Source organism: Abramis brama (genome assembly GCF_963993115.1).
Source record: "Abramis brama genome assembly, chromosome: 10".
Taxonomy (NCBI): domain Eukaryota; kingdom Metazoa; phylum Chordata; class Actinopteri; order Cypriniformes; family Leuciscidae; genus Abramis; species Abramis brama.
Window position 1 is genome coordinate 25,325,732 of NC_139972.1, and position 25,471 is coordinate 25,351,202.

The 25,471-nt window shown below is 37.7% G+C and overlaps 1 protein-coding gene across 4 annotated transcripts in view; it reads right to left on the reverse strand.

Annotated features, from left to right (window-relative positions):
* nbeab (neurobeachin b) overlaps nt 1-25,471 on the reverse strand; it is a 286,723-nt gene that overhangs the window by 158,815 nt on the left and 102,437 nt on the right. For 2 of the 4 annotated variants that reach the window (XM_084126150.1, XM_084126151.1), the window contains exons 14-25: nt 15,405-15,484; nt 14,049-14,111; nt 13,470-13,567; nt 13,138-13,230; nt 11,743-11,851; nt 10,810-10,891; nt 10,463-10,586; nt 8,643-8,835; nt 6,380-7,348; nt 4,540-4,757; nt 4,159-4,312; nt 2,008-2,188 (exon numbers count right to left, since the gene is read on the reverse strand). In XM_084126150.1, coding sequence (XP_083982276.1) covers nt 2,008-2,188; nt 4,159-4,312; nt 4,540-4,757; nt 6,380-7,348; nt 8,643-8,835; nt 10,463-10,586; nt 10,810-10,891; nt 11,743-11,851; nt 13,138-13,230; nt 13,470-13,567; nt 14,049-14,111; nt 15,405-15,484 — 2,364 coding nt within the window. Of the gene's footprint in view, nt 1-2,007; nt 2,189-4,158; nt 4,313-4,539; nt 4,758-6,379; nt 7,349-8,642; nt 8,836-10,462; nt 10,587-10,809; nt 10,892-11,742; nt 11,852-13,137; nt 13,231-13,469; nt 13,568-14,048; nt 14,112-15,404; nt 15,485-25,471 lie in introns of those variants that run through there. The other 2 variants (XM_084126146.1, XM_084126145.1) reach the window with 1 other exon arrangement.

Below are 25,471 nucleotides of genomic sequence, written 5' to 3' on the forward strand. Positions count from 1 at the left end.
TGTTTTTTCTATGGTCTCGGACTTGTCTCTGACTCGCTGGTATTCGGACTCGGACTTGTCTTGGTCTCGGCCACTGGTCTTGCCAAATATGGCTTTTGGTCTGAGTCCAGGTGTCTTTATTATGTTCCCAGTAAGCACACATACGTCGCTGCGATGGAGGGAAAGTGAAATACTGGCCACCTAATAACTAGTGATGGGCATTTCGGCTCTTTTTCGTGAGCCGGCTCGTTTGACTCACAAATGGCTCTTAAAAAATAAATGTTTTAACTCGCTGAAAGTCCACCGCTAGTGCAACGTGAATATTCACATTTTTAATTGTCCATAACAACCCGAAAGCTGTTCCGGCAAAGTTTTCTGACTTTTTTCTTACCTTCTTTTTTTTTATTTTTTTATTTTATGTGGATGTTATTGAGCTTGTAGAAGTTTAGCTCTTGCGTTCTTCTGAACATCTCGTTGAATGACATCTGAACATTGCCCGATGTAATTTCTGAGTCATATCACTCCATAATCTGCCTCTCTTTTAAATGCCTATTCCACGAGTAGTAGGCTACAATGACTGGCTGTATTAAAATATAGCTAATATCGAAACAAAATAACCCAGGCAGTCTCATCTACGAGACGTTTAGGCCTCCTCCAATAGTACTGACAGCTGGGCTCATAGCTTGCAGGTTTGCTTAGTGGCAAACTTTTTTCATTTGATTGGTTCAACCGACGCCAGAATTTAATTAATATATTATTTTTCGTCACGTCATCCGCCCGATCCGCGGTTTATCCGCAGTGTGCTTGTACTGTTAAGTATACTGTGAAAAATGGTTCTTATGAATTTCTTAAACTTCCTGATGAATTTATTTTAAAATTCTGCAGTTTGTTCTCAAATAAAAAGAACATATGTTAAATTTCACTGTGTTCATTGTTGTTTAACCATACTTTAATGTTTTCTGAAAATACATGTCTTTCCTATTAACCCACGTCCAAATAATAATATAATACAATATTTTTTTCAGGGAAGGCATAAACCAACCATAGGGGTACACTCTGTAATACTGGTCACTTCTTTTCTACACTACTGTACATCTGGAGTGAAGCTATATTGTCATTTAGTTGCTCAAATGCTCAGTACTAGTACCTAGCAGTGGTAACAGTAGTGGGTTGGTGTTTGTATATCAGTTCTAACACTGCTATTATGAGCTATCACATTATGTCATCATTCTGTTTTCTTTAGATTAGAAGATTATATGATATCAAGGGGAATGTCTATACTTAAAAATCCTGGGTGTTGTGACACTGTTTTTGCTTTTAGATCAACAAATAATAACACAAAATGATTGTCTTGGTAATGTCATGCATAAGACTTTTTTTTCCTGTCCTGGACTCGGGCTTGACTCGGACTCAAACCTTTTTGGGGGGGGGGACTATCCCTTTAATGTTAATAAAACCACAAAAAAAACAAAGAGAAAATCACTCACTGCTCTGAGAACTTTAATAGTATCTTTAATAAGTATCAATGTATAATTTATACAGTGAAGTCTGTGTAGCGTTTTATTTTTATATTTGTTCATTTCTTTCTTGAATGCTTCTGTTAAATACACCTACTGTAGCTGGAAAAAAAATAAAGCACTGTTTATTTCATTTGTATATTATATGTTGTGTATATGTAATGTGTAATTTTGTTCTTTTTTAATAACAAAGAACATAATGACAAAGATTTTTAACTTCGCCACTTTGGCCTAAATGTCTGCCATTCTTTGTTATTTTATATTTTGTTACCTTGTAAGGCTTTGTTTTTAAAATAGGGACATTCGTTTGGCTATAATGCTCAGTCACTTGCAAAATAGTAAAACCAACACAAAAAGAATTGTGATAAAATTGTGATTTTCCTGAAAAAAAAACGTAATATATATTTTTTGCAATATCACCCACCCCTATGCTGAACATCTTCAGGTGTTTTCTTTTCATGTTATGTTCTTTAAAATGTGTCCTGACACACACAAACACTTATACACATACCTAGTCTGAGGCACTGTCGCATCAGTCCACCTGAGGACATGTTTTTCTCAGCTTCAATCTCGCTGAAGTTGAGTGAACTTGCGAAGACCAGCACATCAACCATAGCCATCAGCCGGGTCAGAAAGATCAGGGCCGTCTCCGAGGACATTCCCTGCGTCGCCTCGATGCCATCCATTTGAGTCTGACACGGACAGACACGGTAATAGAGAGCACAAGGGTATTATCTGAGATCACGGAAAGTCATCACACTATCCTGTTTGCACATTTGTTATAACATTGATCAGTTGTTATCTTCAGTACAAAAGTGAAACTTTCAGGGTTTGAATGGGTGGATTAGGTAAAATGTGACAAAACACAGCACATCCTGTTAACCAGGACGGGAAAGGACATGCAAAGCAATGGTAGATGCTTTGAAGGATGCAGGATTGCTAATGGCAGTCTGGTGCACTGAAATGTAGCATTTAAAGGTTTTAATAGTTAAATGAGTGCAAACCTCCCTGACCAAGCTACACTACTATTATCCCAAGCATTGGTTTTTAATGTGTGTGCATTAATATGTAAATTAGCACTTTTACATTGACTAAATCCTTAACATATAATTACAAGAGATATTAAGCTAATTTAAAACGAAAACTACTAAATGGAAAGTAGTTCCTGTGACCCGAGCTTTTAAAAGTCGGAAAAAAAACATGGAAATATATCCATGTTTTTCTTGTAAAGTCACCATGACAATTCTTGCATTTTTTATGGAATATTGCAGCACTTATTATAAATTATTTAGCATATCCGTCCACATTCTTATTACTTTCTTTCTTTCTTTTTTAAATACATGTGCCCTCCTAATCTATAATCAAAATAACTTCTTGCAACAACATCCCTTCTTTACTGGCGTAGGGGCGGGACAACCTGTCATTGACATGAGATCAACCAATGGCAAACCACAACGATCCAACTATCCAATCAATTCCTGATGCACAAAATCAAGTCCCGCCCTACATTTTTATGTTTCACTCGGATATACGTCACATCATAGGGAAGAAAAAGACTATACTGTACAACTTCTGTTTCATGCTGACTTAAAAAAGAATTAAAAATAATAATTATATATATATATATATATATATATATATATATATATATAAAATTGTATACTTTGTGTGTGCTATGAGAAAGTAGGCTATGACATGACTGAGAGAAAATGGAAATGAACCACAGAACATTCTAAATATACTGATGTATTGGTACTAACCTTGGTATTCTTGGTATAAAACAAAAAATAAATAAAGCAAAAGAGAAAAACTTAGTTAAAACACACTCAACAATGAAGATTATATTTTAAATAAGGTAACCTGTAATGTTAGTGGCATCCTCCCTAAGGCATTCTGTTACTGTCGTGTCCACACTAATTTTAATTTTAAAAAGTTTTAATTTGAAAACGCACATTTTTCTCTCCGTTTTGTCCTTCCGTCCACATTGAGACGGCGTTTTTTATGAACGAAAACAAAGGTTTTTGAAAATGCTTTCCAAAGTGGATACATTTAAAAACGCTGCTTTCGCGCTGTCGTGTGGACTGTGAAAACGGAGGGCATTGTAACACATTGTAGGGAGTACGGCCCCAATACCGATAGATAGCCTATTCATGTTTATTCCAGTATTGTGCCTATTATGTGCTATCCACTTTCACACAGTTGCTAAAATATGTTACTTTGCACACTCTTCATATCACAGTCCTGCAAAGATGACAAAAAATTTACTCACATTTGCTGCCCAGCGGCAAATATGAGAGTAGGCCTAGTTGCGTTTTAGACCAAACAAATATAATGGCGACTGAGTGCGATTTGGATGCTTCACTGAATGGTGAGATATTTTGCTAAATAAAATTATCCTGAAAGAAGAACTGCGTAGCCTAATAACTTTACTGTCTTGTTCCGTCTCAGTGAGCTTTTATGAGGGTTTACTCATGCACAGCTTGGTGAATATAGCGTTTTTCAACGTTTCAGTGTGGACGAGAAACTTTTGGAAAACGTTAGTGTGGACTGTGGACCGTTTTCAAATGTATTCTGATTAATGTAGACGTTTGAGCAGCCTTTGCTTGCAGTAATCTATGTTGGCCACTGGGTGTCAGTATTGTCAAAGCTCTGGCACACTCACAGAGGGCGAGGTGGCAGCGGACAGCAGGGGAAGGATTCCTCCACAGGCGATGATGATGTTATCCACCATCTGTGAGATCAGGTGAATGGTATTGTGTACAAAGATTATGTTCTCGTTGCTGTTGACAAAGTCCATAATGGATTTTGTCGAATGACTACGAGGGGCAAGAGAAAAGGAGGGTGAGAAAGACAAAAACAACGATAAAGAGACATGCATCACATTAAGGACAAGTTGATTTTTTGTCTACAATAATAAGAGTAGACAGGATTTATTATTTGACATAAACAAAAAACAAAACTGCATGGAAAAAAAATAGATAAAGTATGATAGTAAATGGATTTGTATTTTTATCCCTCACTGTTGTCAACTGTAGCCACTGACCTTCTCCAGATGTGTACATCTGATTCTAGTGCAAAGAGCAGATCTGTAAGTAAGCGCTGGTGCATTGGGGACCACTTGAACTCTGGGATACGGAACATGGTGGTGCGGGGACCAGGGCTGAACTGTCGACGCTGCTCTTCTGTCATTGGCATGCCTCTGAAGCCCAGATCCACACGCAGATCTCTATCCAGATGACTACCAGAACGGCCGTGCAAACTCTGAAAGCAAACCAATGCTTTTAAAACACACACAGCCGATGCACTTAAAAATCCAGGCATCTTAGAAAATGTATACAGCATTGATTGTTTATGACAGGTGTAATAATGAAGCGTTTGTGTAAAATATCCGGTTGTATTTCGTAGCATGGAGGAGAGATTGAGTTATTTCTTCCAAAAGACTTACAAAAAAGCCTTCATGCTGGAAACAACTTTAAAGACCTTTAGTTTCTTGAAAGTCAGCTGAAGAAGAATGCAGGCTGCAGTTGAAGTTATGACATTTCTTCAGGCAAGTTTTTTATTTTTTTGTTTTTGTTTCAAGCTGGCTTTGCCAAGCTGCAGACTTCATATTCGTCTAGGGTCCACAATATATCACACAACACCTCGGAAGCAGTTTTGGCAGTCATAAAGATGTCAAAGAATGAACCCTCTTATATTTGAATGGTTTTTTTTAATGCTACAGTATGGTAAATTATGGTAACTATGGTCAATTCAAATATCACCATATTTTTGTAATAGCTGATGGATAAAATTGAACACAATGACATTTAGACACGAGTCAATAATTAATTAAGATATTGGGATTTATTTTAATTGAAAGGCTGAGCTGTGCTCTCAGGATATTTTCATAAATTTCAGCTCAATTTATTCATTATAAATACGGTTGGCCAAAACAATGGTTTCATATATTTAATGTTAACCTCTTTTTTATTTCATAATTGTTTTACTGTTTACATTTTGCTAAAAGGCATATGATTGGGTCAATATGTGTCTAACTTTCATCCTGGGATATATAGTGAAAATGTTCAATAAAGTAAAAAAAAAAAAAAAGATTAAACGTTTAAAATGAAGAACAAACAGGATGAATAATTTGCATTTTAAATAGTTACATTATATTAAATATATAAAATGTTTATCTACATTGTCCATAACAATAAATAAAATAAAATAAAAGTTTGACAACTCCAAATCTACACTATTGCTCAAAAGCTTGGGGTGTTTTTTTTTTTTTTTTATGTTTTTTAAAGAAATCTCTAATGCTTACCAAAGCTGCATTTATTTGATTAAGTAAAAAACTGTAATATTGTGAAATATTATTACAATTTAAAATAACTGTTTTCTATGTTAATATATATTTTAATGTAATTTATTCCTTTGATGGTAAAGCCGAATTTTTAAGGTTCCACCAATTCTTCTGTGTCACATTATCCTTCAGAAATCATTCTAATATGCTGATTTGGAACTTAAGAAACATTTCTTATTACTAACAATGTTAAAAACAGTTGTGTTGCTTTTTAATTAATTTTTTTTTTGCTATGTTTTTTTTTTTCAGGATTCTTTGATGAATAGATAGCATTTATTTAAAACAGAAATCTTTTTAACATTAAAAACACAAAATCTTTACTGTCTTTACTGTACAATTTGATGCATTTACTGAATAAAAGTATATATATATATATATATATATATATATATATATATATATATATATAATACTTTTATTCAGTCATATTAACCTAATCAGTACAGTACATATTAATATTATTCAGTCATCTCCCTAATCATATTAACCTCAGACTTTTGAAAGTTAGTGTATATACGGCAGTATCAACACTCATAGTTACCTGTGTTGTAGTAGTAGTCTGAATCTTCTTGATCTCTTTATCTTTGCCATCATCTGATTTCTCTGTGTCTGACGTGGTGCTGGTAACATCTGCAGTGCTCTTTACCCCAGAACCCCCTGGCTCCAAATCTACACCCACAGTCTCAATCTGCCCAGGGCATTTAGACAGGCTTTCCCCTTCAGAGACATTGAAACCACTCAAAGTAGGCTGCATCTTAAAGCTGTCATCCTCCAAAGCCGTTGGGTTGGCGTCCAACTCTTTCGAGCTCTTGGTCATGAGAGCCAGAAGCCCAAGGTCTGCACTAGTGCTGGTGTGGACCTGAGGTTCCACTCCTGAGAGTGGAAGAGGTTCAGATGGTCCCATTTCAGGCAGGAGATTTTCCCCAGAGCTGGTTGCCATCGTGCCAAAGAGGAAGGTGTTGTTGCTGGAGATGGCATCTTTTTCATCAGCCAGGGTGATAAGAGGACCTGAGCTTTTGTCTTCTAGGCTGGCTTTAGGTACCAGTACGCCGTTTACACTGCTGTTCAGCTTCTCCACCACAGCCGAGTAGACGTTATCAAGGAGGGAGTCCACTTCCACCAAGCCACCATTTTCTGTGACAGGCAGGAGGTCCATGTCGTCCATCTTCACCTCTGTGGCCTCAACCTTCTCAGCTTTAATATCTACAAGCAGGTCATGAACTTCCACATGGACACCTGACGCTGGGTTCTCCTCATCCAAACTCTTAGATTCAGACAAGAGGTTTCGCCCGGAATCTGCCGTCTCTGGTTCATCCGCTTCACTCTCAGGAGTCTGGGTTTGGGAATCTGGGTCCAGCTCTAGAGTGCCTTTGATGGCGGAAGCCTGGGCTGAAAGCCCTGAAATGGTGCTGACAAGCCCCTTCTTCCCTTTCTTAATGTTCTCCTCTTCCTGTCGCTGGTATTCCTCATACATTTTGGCTAAATATTCCTTGTGAGCCTCATATGTCACCTGCCAAACAAATCGACAAATTTAGGCTACTTTATCTATCTATCTATCTATCTATCTATCTATCTATCTATCTATCTATCTATCTATCTATCTATCTATCTATCTATCTATCCATCCATCCATCCATCCATCCATCCATCCATCCATCCATCCATCCATCCATCCATCCATCCATCCTCTCAAACAAGTCTTTGTCAAGCCCACATTTAGTTTGCCTTGACTAACTTTGCTTTTCTAGTATACTTTACAGATAAATGAATTTTATCTACTTCATTTAATTCTGCATCCTGTTTGCTACCTCAATTTAAATCCAATTCAAATTTAGGAATTGAATCGGCATTTAAAGGGTTAGTTCACCCAAAAATGAAAATTCTGTCAGTAATTACTCACCCTCATGTTGTTCCAACCGCGTAAGACCTTCGTTCATCTTCGGAACATAAATTAAGATATTTTTGATGAAATCTGAGTGCTGGATCACACTCCATAGGCTGCTAGGTGACCGAAACTTGCTGGCCCAGAAAAGTTATTAAAGAGATCGTTAATATAGTCCAAGTGACTACAGTGGCTCAATCTTAAGTATATCAAGCGACGAAAATACTTTTTGTGCGCAAAAACAAACAAAAATAACGACTTTATTCCACTATTCATTTCCATCTCTCTGGGCCTCGTAGTGTTTTTGCGCAGCGCGTCTGTGTTACACGTCATCACGCATCACACACATGACCAGCGTCGGCCAATAGTGAGCCTACGTGGTGACGTGTAACACAGACGCGCAGCGCAAAAACACTACGTGAACCAACTAGAGGCCCAGAGAGAAGGAAATGAATAGTGGAATAAAGTCGTTATTTTTGTTTGATTTTTGCGCACAAAAAGTATTTTCGTCGCTTGATATACTTAAGATTGAGCCACTGTAGTCACTTGGACTATATTAACGATCTCTTTAATAACTTTTCTGGGCCAGCAAGTTTCGGTCACCTAGCAGCCTATGGAGAAGTGATCCAGCACTCAGATTTCATCAAAAATATCTTAATTTGTGTTCCGAAGATGAACGAAGGTCTTACGCGGTTGGAACAACATGAGGGTGAGTAATTACTGACAGAATTTCCATTTTTGGGTGAACTAACCCTTTAAAGGCATTCTCAATTAAATTCTCACACTTAAGGAGTCCATTATACTCTACATCTGGATTATATCATCCATCTCTGCTCTCTAGATATCTCTAATCAATATTGGCCAATTTAAAGCTTATAAGATCTACCACTACACGTTTGTTCAGCTGGTAAAAACCATTTACTTTGGAGTGGGCTATGGAGAGTGTGTCCACCCACACACGCCAGCCGCCCCACTCATGCTTGATGGCGTGGTACAGAAGAATCCGGAAGATGTTGTAAACCATCTCTGTGATCTTCTGTTCCTCTGAGTTCTTAGGGTTAATGTAGCTGAGAGAGAACATCCAGTCCTGCCAAACGGAACACTGCAGCAGACACCTGTCACACCAGAAATGAGATGGATTAAGCTTTCGGCACTCACTCGTGTTAAACCCTCCTCTCCTCCGCAAACATCTTTTTTTACATCCTCAAACGACACTCAAAAGTGGAACCTAATTCACAAACCGACAAGTAACACAAAGCAATTTCAGCCCAAACCTCCATTAAACTTCAGATCTGCGAGGTAACGCTAAGAATGACTGGCAGCTATTTGAATAACACCTGAAGCACTTTGTGTTATCCACCGTATTTTTCTTTTTTTCTCTGTGCATTGTGACATAATAAATGGATCTTTGGGTGAGGCGGAATGAATTAAGCTTGTTTCTTTTGCTGAAACACTCCGGGTTGTAAGATTGCGGTAAGGATGGTTTAATTTCAAACCCATCCCTATCGGCTATTAAAGAGATAAACTACGGCGTGTAAACCATCGCTACAGGATTAGTTTATCCTGAAATGAAAATTGTCATAATTTACTCACCCAACAATCTATCTTCAGTGGAAAACAAAATAAACATTTTTGAAGAATTGGATTGGTCACTTTGCAATGAAAATAAATGAGGAATTTCAAGATACAAAAAGAACTTTAATAAAAGTGATCCATACTAATTCCGCATTATATTCAATCTCTTCAGAAGTCACACGATCGTTATTTACAAATTTACCAATGTCCAGTTTGTGAACAAAATGTTCCTTTGAGTCAAATCTTTCACAAAAACGGATCTGGGCTGCAGATCAGAAACTTTTGGCACCGACGTTCTCTACAATCTATTTAAGCTTCTAACGCTTTTTGTAAATGAAGCTCTGTAAGATCTGTTCAAGAACTGAACTGATTCTGGTTCTTAACTCACTGGCTCAATGATCTATCTTAAGATTAACAACTCACTGAAAGGGAAGAATATGAGTGGAGAAAATTTGATCTTTTTCCTCACACAAATCTACTGTATGGTTTCAGAAGAGTCATGTGAATCACTTTTGGGTTCTACTCCATCCTTTTTGAGGCTTGAAAGCCTCATTCCCCATTCGGTATAATTGCATAGAGAGTCTTCATAATTCCTTTAGCATTGCACAAAAGAAAGAAAGCCGAATGGAACAACATGGGGATGAGTAAATAATGACACAATTTCATTTTAGATGAACTATTCCATTAAAAGCGAAGACAAATGTCTGGTCTAGTTACCAGTCACTGTTTACAGACGGTTTAGGAAAGCACTTTGGAGACGTAACGACTTCATCAAGTCTAAAAGCTTCTTGACTGGCTCACTGTAGAACGTAATGATGGAGATGATGAAAAGTAATAATAACAGCCAATTGAGATTTCAGCACACACTGGGCGACTGATTGACTGCCAGACTTGTGATTGCACAGAGGAGCCCTGCATAAGCTTACGAGAGAAGAAAAGAAAAACCAACAGCCATAGGACAGCAGTGAAACTGGTGTGGATTCGCATGTGTCTCTGAAACATCTGCTGTGAGAGAAACACGGCGAGGATTATTTGGCGTCACGGGGGTGCCCATTAAACACAACAACAAGGGAGAACGTCACTTTTCTCTGCTCTCTTTTCTGATCCGTTCACTAGGCGGTTAATTGCTGTCATTGCGGATGGGGCGAGAAAGGAAGAGACCCTCACCGTCTGTTTTCACGGCTGTTACTGAAGAGCTTGATCATGTCAGAGAGGAAGAGACGCCGCACCTCCATCAGGTCTGCGCTGGCCGTGGAGCTCTTCAGCAGTGTGGCCACCACCTTAAGAATCACTGAGAACAACCAATAGAAAAACATCAATCACTCAGAGTTGTATCTGATTGACACAGATGCGAACCAATGAAAATGCACAATTGACACAAATGAGACGGGCATCTCTATGTGTAGAAGCAAACGTTTAATCATTCGCTAGTGAACTTTTAACTTCCACAGATGACAATTAATGTTTTAGGACCAGACCACAAAAAGAATGAATGGGCTGACAGAAAGAATTACTTGGGTTCTGGATCTTCACAGTAGAATCGGGTTCAGCATGAGGCTTGTGGACGACCTGTGTGCAAACCTGCTCTGTCAAAATCTAGAAAGGAAATAGATCAGATGAGATGAGACATTACTAGAACAGATAAAGCATCAATTATTAAGATGGCTTAAAACTAAACTGAAAACTCTATTCAAATATTTTGTGTAGTGGATATACAATGGAACCAAGTAAAGCATAAAAAGTTAGAGATAAAAAAAATATCCAAAAATATAACTAAACTGCCTCTTGCAAGTTAACTACTAGTTACCTAAATATATGCAGAAAGAAATGTCCTTCTAAGCTTTCTATTCTAAGAGTCCTGAAAAAATGTATCACGGTTTTCACAAAACTATTAAACAGCACAGCTGTTTTCAACATTGATAATAATTGTAACTTGAGCATCAAATCAGCATATAAGAATGATTTATGTCATATAAGAAGGATCATGGAGTAAGACTGGAGTAATGATGCTTAAAATTCAGCTTTGACATGACATGAATAAATTACATTTGACAATATATATATATAAAATTTATAATAATATTTAAAATCATGATAATATTATAAATATTTCACAATATAATTATATAAACAATTATTTATATCAAAATATGAATATGTAAAATATCTTATGCTCACAAGGCTGCATTTATTTAATTAAACATAATAATTATATTGTATAATTATATTGTAAAATATTTATAATATTATCATGATTTTAAATGACGGTCTTCTTTTTTATATATATTTTCAAATGTAGTTTATTCATGTGATGTCAAAGCTGAGTCTTACATCACAGTTGTTTATTTTAGTTTTGCATATTTTATATTAAATAGTATATTTTAGTAGAAATATAATACTGTATTGACCAATCAGCATCCAAAACAGAACAATCTGTTTTATATTACCTCATATAGTGTGTTGTATGTAGTTATCGACAGTGTGTTGGAGTGCAGCATCAGTCGTTCCCCAAGAAGTGTGAAGAGACTGTTTGTGTGCATTATTTCCACCTTCCTCCTGTGACAAAACACACACACACACACACACACAAATAGAAAACATACTGTAGTTGAAATGCCAACTTTCATACATCTCACAGCTAATGTCAAGCTAGCAGGAACAGGCCTTGATGGCGACTGAGCTTGGCACCTTTTGCATGGTGTCAGGTACCTTCAGTTTTTCACTCAGAATAATGAAGCAACCACCTCTGCGCTCTCGTCCTGGAAGAGCTGTGGCTTTCACAATCACAAACTATCCAGCAGCACATCATTCTGAGGTACTGTCAGGATGCTAAGCCTCCTAAATGCAATCCTGCCCAACAGCAAGTACAGACAAATGGGGACTGTACAGTAAAATGACAACGAGGAAAAAGGAGGTTTTAAAGTGCCTGTGAGCATTCAGGATGTTAACCACTCAACAATGGATATGCTAATGACGACAAAAAGCAAATGTGGGTTTTATGTGCACTCTAGGCTAACTGCAGTTCAAGTCCGCAAATGTCAGTGGGCTTGTAAAGTTCTAAAAACAGCATGGTTGCCTTTATATTTTTGTAAGTGTTTATTTAAGGGAAACCGTCTTGCGCATGAATTTGCCCTCATACCAATATATATATATATATATATATATATATATATATATATATATATATATATATATATATATATATACACACATATACATGTATATATATACATATATACACATATACATGTATATATATACATATATATATATATATATATATATATATATATATACAATACCAAAATACAATGTGTGTGTGTGTGTGTGTGTGTGTGTGTGTGTGTGTGTGTGTGTGTGTGTGTATTGCTCACAGCAGCGTGTCTGTGTTTCTCTTAGGAGTAGCTCTGCAGCAGCAGCATCAATTATCAACATCAGCAGCCATATATTGTCCTTCTGTATATTAAATTGCATGCTAAATGTATTCAGAGAGTTGTTATGATTGAAATATATATATAATTAAATAAAATTGTAATTTGAGGTGACTTCCGTTATACCACACATCTCTATATAGATACACACTCACACATATCAACATACACACACTAGTTAAAAGAAGAGGCTTATGGGTAGAGTATCTCACTATACTTAACAAAAGCCCTGGAGCCATTTAGAGAATATTTCTGAAGAACTTTAAAATTTCATAAAGACATTACTGATGAGGACTCTGTCCTTATGCAACCACAAATTTCGCCTTGTCGGATTCACTTGAGAAAAGATATCTCTTGGAAGACTTTGTATGTGAAAGTGACTCTGGAAAAGGGAAGAATGGATGTACTCACTTGTGACCTAAGTGTTTGAGAAAATATGCCAGAACTTTCAGAGCCTGAACTCTGATACTTTCACTCTGGGAAGCCAGAAGTTTGTACACCACCCTGGAAAGAAATGAAATTAAATGTGTTAACTTTATCAAATCCATCTATATTTCATTAGCTTGACATGCAGGGTGTGAGCTTTATCCTGCTTGTCAGAAAATAAATAAATAAATATGAAAAAATCATTCCAATTCCTATGTCGAGTCTTGTGAATAATTCATGATTGTATCAACTCCATCATAGGAGACAAGATGAAATATAATGAAATTGGATTCTGTGTGGAGTACAAGGATTTTTACCGGATTCCATTCCTCTGGTCAAATGCAGGAATCATGGAAGCAGGGTGCTCAGACATGAGGGCCACAAGCAGCTGAAGAACATCATGGAGGTTCTCATCCTGAATTGAGTAAAAGGCATAAACACACATCCTGCATTCAAAAGGGTACTTCACCACTGGGCTTTCAATAAAACATAATAAAGCAATAATATATATTTATTTAATGCAATGCATTTTATTCCAATCTTGAAGCACATGGTACCAGTTAAAAGTTTGTGCAGGCCTAATCATTTTATAATAGTATTTTCTACATTTTAGAACAATAGTAAGTTGAAAACTATTAAATAACAGAAGTATGGAAATTATGTAGTGGCCAATTATTAAATAAATCAAAACCATCTTATATTTTAGTTTCTTCAAAGAGGACACCCTTTGTCTAGATTTGAGTTCAGCTTACTTCATGAGGTGCATTCTGGTCAAATCTTAATTTAAGGTGTGTAAAATTGGGCCCATTTAAGAACATGAATAAAGAATAGGAAATGTTCTAAAACAGATATATGTCATATATATGTATGAATACTGTAATATGGCGAAGACCCACCTCATGCATGGTCAGCAGGTAGTTTAAAATACTTTGAAGCTCATCTTCTTTAACACCTCGGTCCTGACGAATAAAAAAAAGAAAAAAAAGAAACGTCAACAAAAAGCTGAGCTGTGCTACTTTTGCAATATGCTGTTGTTAAAAACCCAACTGCACTTATAAGCTGCTACTTCCATCAGCATGCTGACAAACTATGAAATATAAATAGAAAGAAGAACACAAAATAACAGTGAGTTAAAATTCAGTGAGGCTGTTTGCGAAAATGAATCTTCACAGCAAAGTTTTGTCCTGACTTTTACGAGCTGTCTCTTATTGCCAGCAGCCATATCACCCTGTACACCCTTATCACCCTGTAGCCCAAGACTGGTTGCCCACTGAAGCTAAGCAGGGCTGAGCCTGGTCAGTACCTGGATGGGAGACTCCTGAGAAAACTAGGTTGCTGCTGGAAGACGTGTTAGTGAGGCCAGCAGGGGGCGCTCACCCTGTGGCCTGTGTGGGTCCAAACACCCCAATATAGTGATGGGGAGACTATACTGTCAAAGAGCACCGTCCTTCGGATGAGACGTTAAACTGAGATCCTGACTCTCAGTGCTCATTAAAAATCCCAGGATGTCCTTCAGACAAAAGAGTAGGGGTTTAACCCCGGCATCCTGGCCAAATTTGCCCATTGGCCCCTGTCCATCATGGCCTCCTAATCAGCCCCATACATACTGATTGGTATGTTTGCCACCAATAATCTGGTGTGTGGAGGGCGTTCTGGCACAATATGGCTGCCGTTGCATCTGCACATTGGTGGTAGTTGAGGAGATCCACCCCCCAAAAAAAGCACTATACGTAACAAATTATTTATTATTATTATTAGGTAAGCAGCGTGAACTGTCTGGTTTGAGCTGTGCTGATGAATGCACGTTTCCCATTACTGCGAGAGCACAGGCAGCTTGAGAGCTAATTGTTGTTTGCTTGTGCCTTGGCCACCTGACAGATTTCTTGATGTGTTAGCACTGGTCTGAACAAGTGTACACTTTTTCCTACAGTCCTGTTAGAAAATTGAAACAGCTGGGGCTGGTGAATGAGAGCGAAAACCTGCCAAAGCAACAGCCCTAGAGCTGTTGTTCTCTATATTTTGGTAAATCAATACAGGCACAAAATGAAAATGACCTGATTTTACTAAACTGTATTAAATGTAGAATTCTAGCAGGTTAATATAGTCTTGATACAAAAACTATAGTTAAACTATGGTTAGTTAATACACATTCAAGGATGGTATGATTTGGGACAGATGGTTTTTTTTTTATCATTTGTCTGCATATGCTACATATTATCCAGTTATATGTGAATACATGAAATGATGCTTACCTTCAGTATGAGCTGTTTGAGGAACAGCAGCATGAAGGCTCTGAGGGAGGCGATCTCTTTCTGCAAGGGCCGAGGACCGTCTGCTAACACAGGAGGCACAGAGGAACTGTTACAACAAACCGCACGACATCTCAAAAATGTCATGTTTAATGTTTCACAGATACTGGCATTAAGTTCATAGTGAGAGTGTCAAAGGGCGCCTCGCTCTCAGTCAGTGGAGAACCGTGGCATGGACAGGGGCTTCTGCCAGTCGAGAAGAGCGGAGAGGTCAGAGCTCTCAGAAGAAAAGCTAAGCCCTTATTAACTCCAGACGGGAAGACACCTAGAGCTCAGCAGGCCACACTTCATTTCAGTAACATCTGCACTAATTTCGAATCCCTGGTCACCTTGATTTTGCTAAATAAGTTATGTTCCCTGGGTCAACATATTTAGTCGATCCTGGAACAACATTCCAGTCCAAAAACTTAGTCCTTACCTAAACCCAATCCTACTCATTAACATATCTCTAAAATAAGAGGGAAATGATAGGTGTAGAAGCACCTAACCCTGATTGTAAGCTTAAACTTAACATGAACTGTTAACTTGTCCTTTAAATCTGATTGGTTGATTGGAATGTTTAACCAGGAACATGTTTGGTAAAGTGATGTTCACCCTCATACTTCCAGAGCTCATTTTTAGTACTTTTTAGACGTGTGTTTGTGTGACAGATTTCCATTTGCTGTTTTACTGGGAATGGCCTGAGCATAAAAAGAAGAACAAATTGATTAGCTGTCATATTCACAGATTCATCTCAGGAGGTCTGATCACCACCAATCACTTGCTATTACACTGTCTAAAATGATCAACTATGTTTCATTTATGATGTCTCTTTCTCTATATCAGCGGCGACCAGCAATTTTTTTTAAAGTGACGCCTTTAAAGGTTTCATTCTTCAAGAATTGTAAAGCACAATTAAGCAACTGGAGCTGTTTTCACATTTACAGATCCATTTCCAAAAACAGATCAGCCTCTGCAGTTTTAATCTCACTACATATTTCTGAATAAATGGAGGCAGTCCAGTTACCCATGATAAAATTCTGCTAAACATTCATTGAATATTAAAGTGAATATTAAATAATTCCAACATTCATTGGATAAACACATTAAATGATAAATGTTACATGATATAAAATTACTTCCCTGCAAGTTTTTCTTTTGTTTTCTATGGAAGCTTGTTTCCACCACAGAATAAAAAAAATGAAAAAGATAATTTTCTCCTCACAATTGCGATTTACATCTCACAATTCTGACTTTTTTCCTCAGAATTGTGAAATGTAAACTCGAGTTATAATATCAGAAATGAGAGATATAAACTCGATATTGTGTGAGTTATAAAGTCAGAATTGCAGGATATAAACTGACTTTTGACTCCTTTTCTCGCAACTCTTACTTTTCCCCGCAATTCTGACTTTCTTTCTCGCAATTGTGAGTTAATATCTCACAATTCTAAGAAAAAAAGTAAGAATTGAGAGTTTATATCATCAAAGGTCAGAACTGTGAGATAAAAAGTTGTAATTACCTTTTATTTTTTATTCAGTGGCGGAAACAAGCTTCCATAGTTTTCATCCTAGTTTCTGTCTTTTGACAAAAGTATGCTTTAAAGTTTGTCAAATTATGTCATGTTATTTTTACAATTGTATGCGGACATCTGCAAAATGCCACACAAAAGAAAAAACAAACCTATAACACAAACTTTCAACCAAAGAATTTTTATTTTTTATTTTTTTCATTTGTAATACTCAATAATGTTTTAAAAATGTATCAGACAGGTAAGATCAGCAAAACGCGTTCTAAAACATCCTAAAAAGCTCCTAAAATAATATACGAGAAGTATGAGGTAATAGAGGTATGATTTGTCACATAATGAGTACTGGGTCCCACTTTATATTAAGTGGCTTTAAGTACTATGTACTTACATGTACTTACATTGAAATTAATCATTTGATACAATGTACTTATTGTGTAACTACATGTTTTTACATTGTACTTACATTTTAAAAATTCCTGCATGTAATTACAGCTGTAATTAATTTATGTAATTACATTTGTAATTACACAGTTGACCCTTCCCTTACACCTTAAACCTACCCAATCCACCACACCTGTCCCTAACCTTACCCGTATCACACCTCAATAGCAGCAAAAGTGTTTTACAATACAACATGAACACAATAAGTACATTGTACTTATTTTTTTATGTAAGTACATAGTACTTAACGCCACTTAATATAAAGTGGGACAGAGTACTGAATTATTAGCTTTTTTTTTTTACAGCTAAGTTACTGTATTGTGAATTATCTATGCTTTAATAGACTGCTATTACTGTTTTAAGTTTTAAACCTATTTACAATATTGTGTTACGTGTAGCGGGCTGTAACCGCAAAGGTGTATCGTCATGATGTTTTTTTTTTTGCATTGTATTTGTAAACCTTTAACATTTTCTTCAATCATTTTGATGAGATTAGCTTTGCTTTTATTAAACAGATTATCTAGTTTAGTTTAAGAGTCTGCAATTGATTGTCCATTGTCTTAGTCCTTCCTTCAATGTAAAGAAAGCAGTTTTTAAAGAGAGATCATGGGATGTATCTACCCGGTCAATAAGATGACTGATCGGTGTACATTTTTCTATAAATATTTGTTAATTTGTCTCTCTAAAAAAGAACCCAAAATCTCATTGGATCTCATTAGGAGATCAAATTCATGATTCAAGCTAAACTAAACAGATCAATAAAATGACTGATATCTCTTTTACTCAATAACACTTCTTTTCCTGCACCATTTAATTGATTGTGAATATGAACACTCACGGCAAACACTATCTCTTATTTGCAAAGAGTAATGAATCTGGCATGGTGTCAAACAGATAATCAATGCATATGTACTCTCACAGTCTCCCTATGCAGTGCACTATCCTGAAGATCAGCCCACATACAGCAGTGTATGTGGAAGCTCCTTATCAAAATGGATCTGTGGGGCATATACAGAAGTGAAATTAAAAACCATCCCTTCAGAGGGTGCATGTCTTAATGCGGGCCACAGTAAATATACAGTAATTGGATCTGGAGTCATACTACGGCTTATCTTCTGAAGCCAGGAAAATGGGAAAACGAAGCCAAAAGAAAAATTTATTCAGCCCCTGGAGTTTTACACAAAAGCTCTCACACAGCAGAACTGGACTTGGGTTTTGACCGGCTAAACATTAACAACGGTGATTAACTGTGTGTGTGCTCGAGCATTTAAACACCAAATGTCTCTACGCAAGTACATGAACGTTAATGCTGTCCCAAATAAAAAAGAGAACAATCAGAAATAACGTTTTCATAACATAATGGGAACGTTAGCAAAGCGTTCAGTTGGCTACGATTGCAGTCAGAAGAAAGCTACATTTTCGCTAGTTAGTTAAAGTCCTCTTGTGGTGAAAATCAAGTTTTTAATGTTGTTTATATGTCTAGGTGGTGTTTTTCAAATGATTTAAGACAAACCATGTGCAAATTCATAAGTCAACACCATTGCTGAGTATTTTCTACTTAAAAATAGTCAGTCTCAAAAACACGGTTTGAAATCGCTGGTGTTTCTGACGTCACAAACTACCCTGTAACCAATCACGTCAACGAGTGGATCTCTGAGCTGGCATGAGTGAGTGGAGGCGGGGTTAATTTGCATATTCATAGAACCACGTCATTTTGGTGATCAAAGATGAGTTTTAAGGGATAAAATTATTGACTAAAGGGGGACTTTAAAGTTATTCAATCTGTCAACATGTTTATAATTAGCTACATGAACAAAAACAGATCCAATTTAATAACACAGACATCCACAGACAGCTCTATCAGTGTCTTGGGTACTGAGGTTTGTTACTGCCACTTTAAATGCAAGAACTAAAGTTATGCACAACAGGACTTTTCGCTGTGCTTGATGTTTCTTGAGGGAGTCTTTCTATATATGTCTCTCAAGACACTGGTGAGAAAAGGCTGTCTGTGCTATTGAAAACAATGGGCAGGAGTGATGCATGACTTTAATTTGTGAAGTCTTGCTTGCTCTTAGAGAGATAGAGAGAGAGAGAGAGAGAGAGAGAGAGAGAGAGAGAGAGAGAGAGAGAGAGAGAGAGAGAGAGAGAGAGAGAGAGAGAGAGAGAGAGAGAGAGAGAGAGAGGTTTGTGATTAGCTGATGTTGCTCCAGTGTAAAACAGAACTCTTTGTTGCAGTAATTGAACAACTTCATTATGTTATACTGCTTTCTCTATAACCCATCCCTTTGTGGAAAAGACAAAAAAGACTGCAGCGTTTGACAAATGAAGAATAAATCAATGCAGACCGCCACATAGAATTACCTACTTGGCAAGCCAGAGACAAATTCTTTTACATACTTTAGGAGAGCTCCTCTAGGACCTCTTCACCTGGTGTGACTGCGGAACGTGTTTGAGTGTTTCTTTGTGTGTCGCAGAGGTTTAATCTTCATGATGGTGTAGTAATCTCAGCACCAGCTGCTTTTCAAGATAAGAATAGCCATTCATCTTCTGCACTTGTGTGTATGTATGTGTATACAACGTGTTAGGTTCTTTAGATATTCATTTAGTTTTAATCATAATCTGAAAAGATTCTGTGCTGTTTTATGAGCCTGAAAATGTAATTAATTATTACACTGGGAGTATCACTTCCGATCAATTTAGTGCATTCTTGCTATATATCGGAAGTGGTATTAAAGACATTTACATTATTACAAAATATTTCTATTTCAAATAAATAATGTCATTTTCCTTGGCAGTTTTGATCGAAGAATCCTGAAAAAAAAAGATCACCATTTCCAAAAAACAGCACAACTGTTCAATGTTGACAGTAATAATAAATGTTTCTTGAGCAGCAAATCATCATATTATTATTATTTCTGAAGAATCATGTGACACTGAAGACTGGAGTAATGATGCTGAAAATTCAGCTTTGCATCACAGGAATAAATTAGATTTTCAAAAAAATTAAAATAGAAACAATTATTTTAAATTGTAATAACATTTCACAATATTACTGTTTTAAACATATTTTTTATTAAATAAATGCAGCCTTAGTGAGCATACGAGACCCTAAATATCTGATATACACTGCCAAAAATGTTGACAGAGGTTCGTTTGTATTAACTTGTATGGTAAAAACAAAAGGATGATTCTGGCACATAAACTCATGTTATTCACATTATTAATTTCACACGAAACTCTCTGTCTGGAAGAGTGATGTACTACTTGGCTTCCACATTCACAGACAGCACTAGACAATTTGAATAGCTGTAAGGGTCTTTCTAGCGCCTGGCGCTCTTAAAACCAGCATTGCCACTGACCAATAGGTGTAAAAAAGTGAGATTGAGCCCTTATTTCAAAACAAAACACAGCATATTAGGCACAACCCACGCTACCTACCCCCTCCACTCACGCTCCATCCCCACACCAGCCAATTGCAACGATCTGAATCTGTTTGTATGTGTAATCGAAACCAGGCTCAGGGGTCAACAACAAAAAAGCTTCAGCAAAATCAGTAATCCAATCCACTACTTCTAAGACAAATTACAGGCTTAATCGTTTACTGCTTTGTGAAAAAAACATCAGATGGAAGAAAAAGATGGAAGGAAATTGTGGAGAAGCAAAATCGCAACAATCTGTGAAGATTTGGTATTATCGTCACTTTGATAATGAATTACTCTTTCTTCAGGCTCACCAGAATAATTTCAGATTGTGAAGAAGACAAAATGGATATCTATAGAACATAACATAGTAATAACACACACACTCATTATAAAAAGATTCGTATCTTGAAAAGCCGTTGGCACAGATAATAATACATGCATTCGATCCTACAGCTTCCACACGAGCACCACAGCTCAACTTCTCCAAAGAACATGTACTTGATTATCTTCGGCAATTAGGCCCTGCTGGTAGATACCACTGTGTAGATCAGGGATGGGCAACTTCGGTCCTGGAGGGCCACTGTCCTACAGAGTTTAGCTTCAACCCTAATCAAACACACCTGAACAAGCTAATCAAGGTCCTCAGGATTACTAGAAAATTACAGGCAGGTGATTTTTTCAGGGTTGGAGCTAAACTCTGTAGGACAGTGGCCCTCCAGGACCGAAGTTGCCCATCCCTGGTGTAGATGGTATCAGTTTGGAGCCAGTAAGAATTTATTTTTACTTTTATTCAGCATGGACACATCAAATTGATCAAGATGTTTCCATCTAAAAAATAATGCTTCTTTTGAGCTTTCTTTTCATTAAAGTATCCTGTAAAAAAAAAAAAAAATGTATCATGACCTCCACAAAGAATATTAAAGGGGACCTTTTATGCTAAATCCACTTTTACATGGTGTTTGAACATAGATGTGTCGGCAGTGTGTGTACACAACCACCCTATGGTAATTATAATGTTTTTTAAATCCCCATAAATCATAAGCAGTGTCTCAGAATAAGCAGTTTGCAGTTTCTATGCTATGTGATGTCGCATTGCACAGGCCCCACCCACAACTGCTGACGGACTCCGCCCTATTGGCATAGACCCCGCCCTGAGTGAGCTGTACACAGTCCGCCATGTTTATCTCCTTGCCAGAACATTTAACAACAGCATTTAAGTAAGAAATGTATTCCTATTAAAGCTACTAAAGTTATTCAATCAAGAGCAGTGAGTGATTTTCTGTTTTTCTTTTGTTGTTTGATTCACATCACAGTAGGTACACTGCTTTCACTTTAATACACAGATCTAATATACACATGCGATTTCTTTACTTGCTGTTTATGTTCACAGACATAACTGACTTTCTGTATGTGAACTTTGTGTGTTTTTGACAGTTTAAGCGCAATAACTCATGAAAGAGAACTTAGTTTAAAACTCACAGGTCTGACATCCAGCTGTCTGTGCGCGTGCTTCAGATGTGTGCGCTCAGAAAACCATATATCAGAAGTTTAGACTAATATGGCTTTAAAACGCATACAGGTAATAAAGTTTTGTGATGAGGAAGAACTGTAATGTCACGTGAGCGTGACCACGATAGAGATGATAATCAAAATCACACAGATGTTTTCGTTTTTGGCAGAGTATCGGAGGCAGGAGCAGTACAGGCTCCGCCCTCTTCTGGAAAGTGGGGTGGGGAGCAGCAGCTCATTTGCATTTAAAGATACATGAACGAAAACAGCATGTTTTTCTTTCTAATCAAACATTTTTATAACATGGCATAATAAATGATATGTGGGGTATTTTGAGCTGAAACTTCACAGACACATTCTGGGGACAACTGAGACTTACATTACATCTTGGTTTAATAATATCTTGGTCTCAGCTAGGTTTAAACTCGCCACGTCCGCACGAGTACGAAGGTGTGCGCGGCAAAAATGACGTCATTGCGGTGTGGGTGGACGTGCGCTTCGGGTGCGCAAGACACCATTTCGCTTGGAGGTGTGCATGGCTTAAGACTTCTTTAAAAAAAATAAAAAATAATAATAATTACTGGCCCAAACTTGATTTGAATGTTAAAGTCCGCGTGAACCGGAAGTTCCATCCATCCATCCATCTTCTTCCGCTTATCCGGGGCCGGGTCGCGGGGGCAGCAGTCTAAGCAGAGATCCCCAGACTTCCCTCTCCCTAGACACTTCCTCCAGCTCTTCTGGGGGGACACCGAGGCGTTCCCAGGCCAGCCGGGAGACATAGTCTCTCCAGCATGTCCTAGGTCTTCCCCGGGGTCTCCTCCCAGTGGGACGCGCCCGGAACACCTTCCCGGGAAGGCGTCCAGGAGGCATCCGGAACAGATGCCCGAGCCACCTCAGCTGACCCCTCTCGAACCGGAAGTTGCAAACGACTTTTCTCCAGCGTTGTGACGTATTTCCCAGTGAAACGGAATATTGAACAGAGGGCAGGGTTTTACTCTAGCGCTCCTCCTCTCCATCTCTCGCTCATTACAGACTAACGGTTTGAGGGGAGTGGTTAAGCGTTTCCCAAACCAAGTCTTCAAACCTACGTCATCAGAGAAGGGACGCCATTCCAGACCGGAAGTAACTTTTCAGACTTTGATTAAAGATTACGACGGAAAAATTTTTTTTTCTGTGTTTTAACTTAATTGTTCACCATAAGACTAGTAATATGCGCTAACAAAGTAAATAGGGGCAATTTTGATTTCAGTTGGACTTTAACAACAGGTTTTTTTTTCAATAATAATAAAAAATGCAAATCATAACTATAACTAAATGATTTGAACATATAAACATATAATTGCCAAAAATATGATGGAAAAAAACCCACTAAGATTTAATTGCACTGTTTTGTGAAAAACACAGGGCTTCAGACTTTGTCAGTGAGTTAACCAACTCACCTAAATCCTATAGACTGTAGATACATATCTATGAGCTAAAACATTATGACCATCTGCCTTATATGCTGTTGGTCCTCCATGTACTGCCAAAACAGTGCTGATCCGCCGAGGCATGGACTCTACAAGAGCCCTGAAGGTGTCCTGTGGTCTCTGGCACCAATACATTAGCAGCAGATCCTTCAAGTCCTGTAGGGTTGAGAGGTGGGGCCGCTGTGGATCGAACTTGTTGGTCAAGCACATCCTACAGATCCTCAACTGGGTTGAAATCTGGCGAATTTGGAGGCAAGGGCAACACCTTGAACTCTTCATCATGTTCATCAAACCATTCCTGAACAATGTGTGCACAGGGTGCATGATCCTGCTGAAAGAGGTCACTTCCACCAAGGAACACCATTGTCATGAAGGAATGTACCTGGTCTGCAACAATATTTAGGTAGGTGGGACGTGTCAAATTTACATCCACATGACTGGCCGGATCCAGGGTTTCCCAGCAGAACATTGCCCAGAGCATCACACTCCCTCCATTGGCTTGTTGTCGTCCCACAGAGCATCCTGCCTCCATCACTTCCGCAGGTAAACGGCACACGTACACGGCCGTCCACGTGATGTAAAAGAAAACGGGACTCATAAGACCAGGCGACCTTCTTCTACTGCTCCAAGGCACAGTTCTTACAGTCCCGGCTGAACAGTCCCATACACAGCACTGTGTGTTGTGACACATTTCAATGTACTTGTGCCACAGTAGACCTTCTGTTGGCTCTGACCAGACGGGATAGCCTTCGTTGCCCTCGAGCATCGATGAGCCTTGGGCGCCCAACACCCTGTCGCCAGTTTGTGGTTTGTCTCTCCTTGGACACTGTTGGTAAATTCTCACCACTGCTGACCGGGATCATCCCACAAGCCCTGTCGTTTCACAGATACTCTGACCCAGTCACCTTCCCATTACAATTGATTGCATCCAACAATAAATTTCTCCTGAATCCAACACCTTGATTATGAGAACTGATCTAATCTACCCAGATCTTAATATGTGGCCTTGTTAGGAGATGATCAACGATATTCACTTCACCTGTGAATGCTCATAATGTTTTAGCTCATCGGTGTATATGATATTAATCAAATATTTACACAAAACATTAACTGCTGTATATTCTAAATTACATTAGAATTTCAGAAAATCAAAGTCACATTGTGAATACATTGTTTTAGTAACGGTGCACTAAAACGTCATCAAAATTATTATTATTATTAACATCAAAATGATATATAAAATGTTTAAAAAAATTGGAATCTTTGACATTTGGTTCAATTTTGCAACACAAAATGTATTTGTCAACTAAAATGAGATGCAGTTTAGTCACAATTAAATAACTGAATATGACATGACTACATTTAAAGGATATTTTTGTCACAAGTCAAAACCTATGGCATTAAAAACTATGAAAAAAATTAAAGTAGCTGTGTATCCTGACGATACAAAATACTTGGTGCTAACCACTAATCTATAGCTCTTAACTCTATATTTAATGTGATTTCATATACTGTACTGTACAGTAACCAAAAGGAATAATTGAGGACATTTATATTTCTCAGTCCCACAGTGAGTGCGCTAGCACACTGAATCTCTGAAGTTCTTTTAATCTCTCAGTCTGCTGCTTATTAAAGTCACTGAACAGCTTCATGCTATCT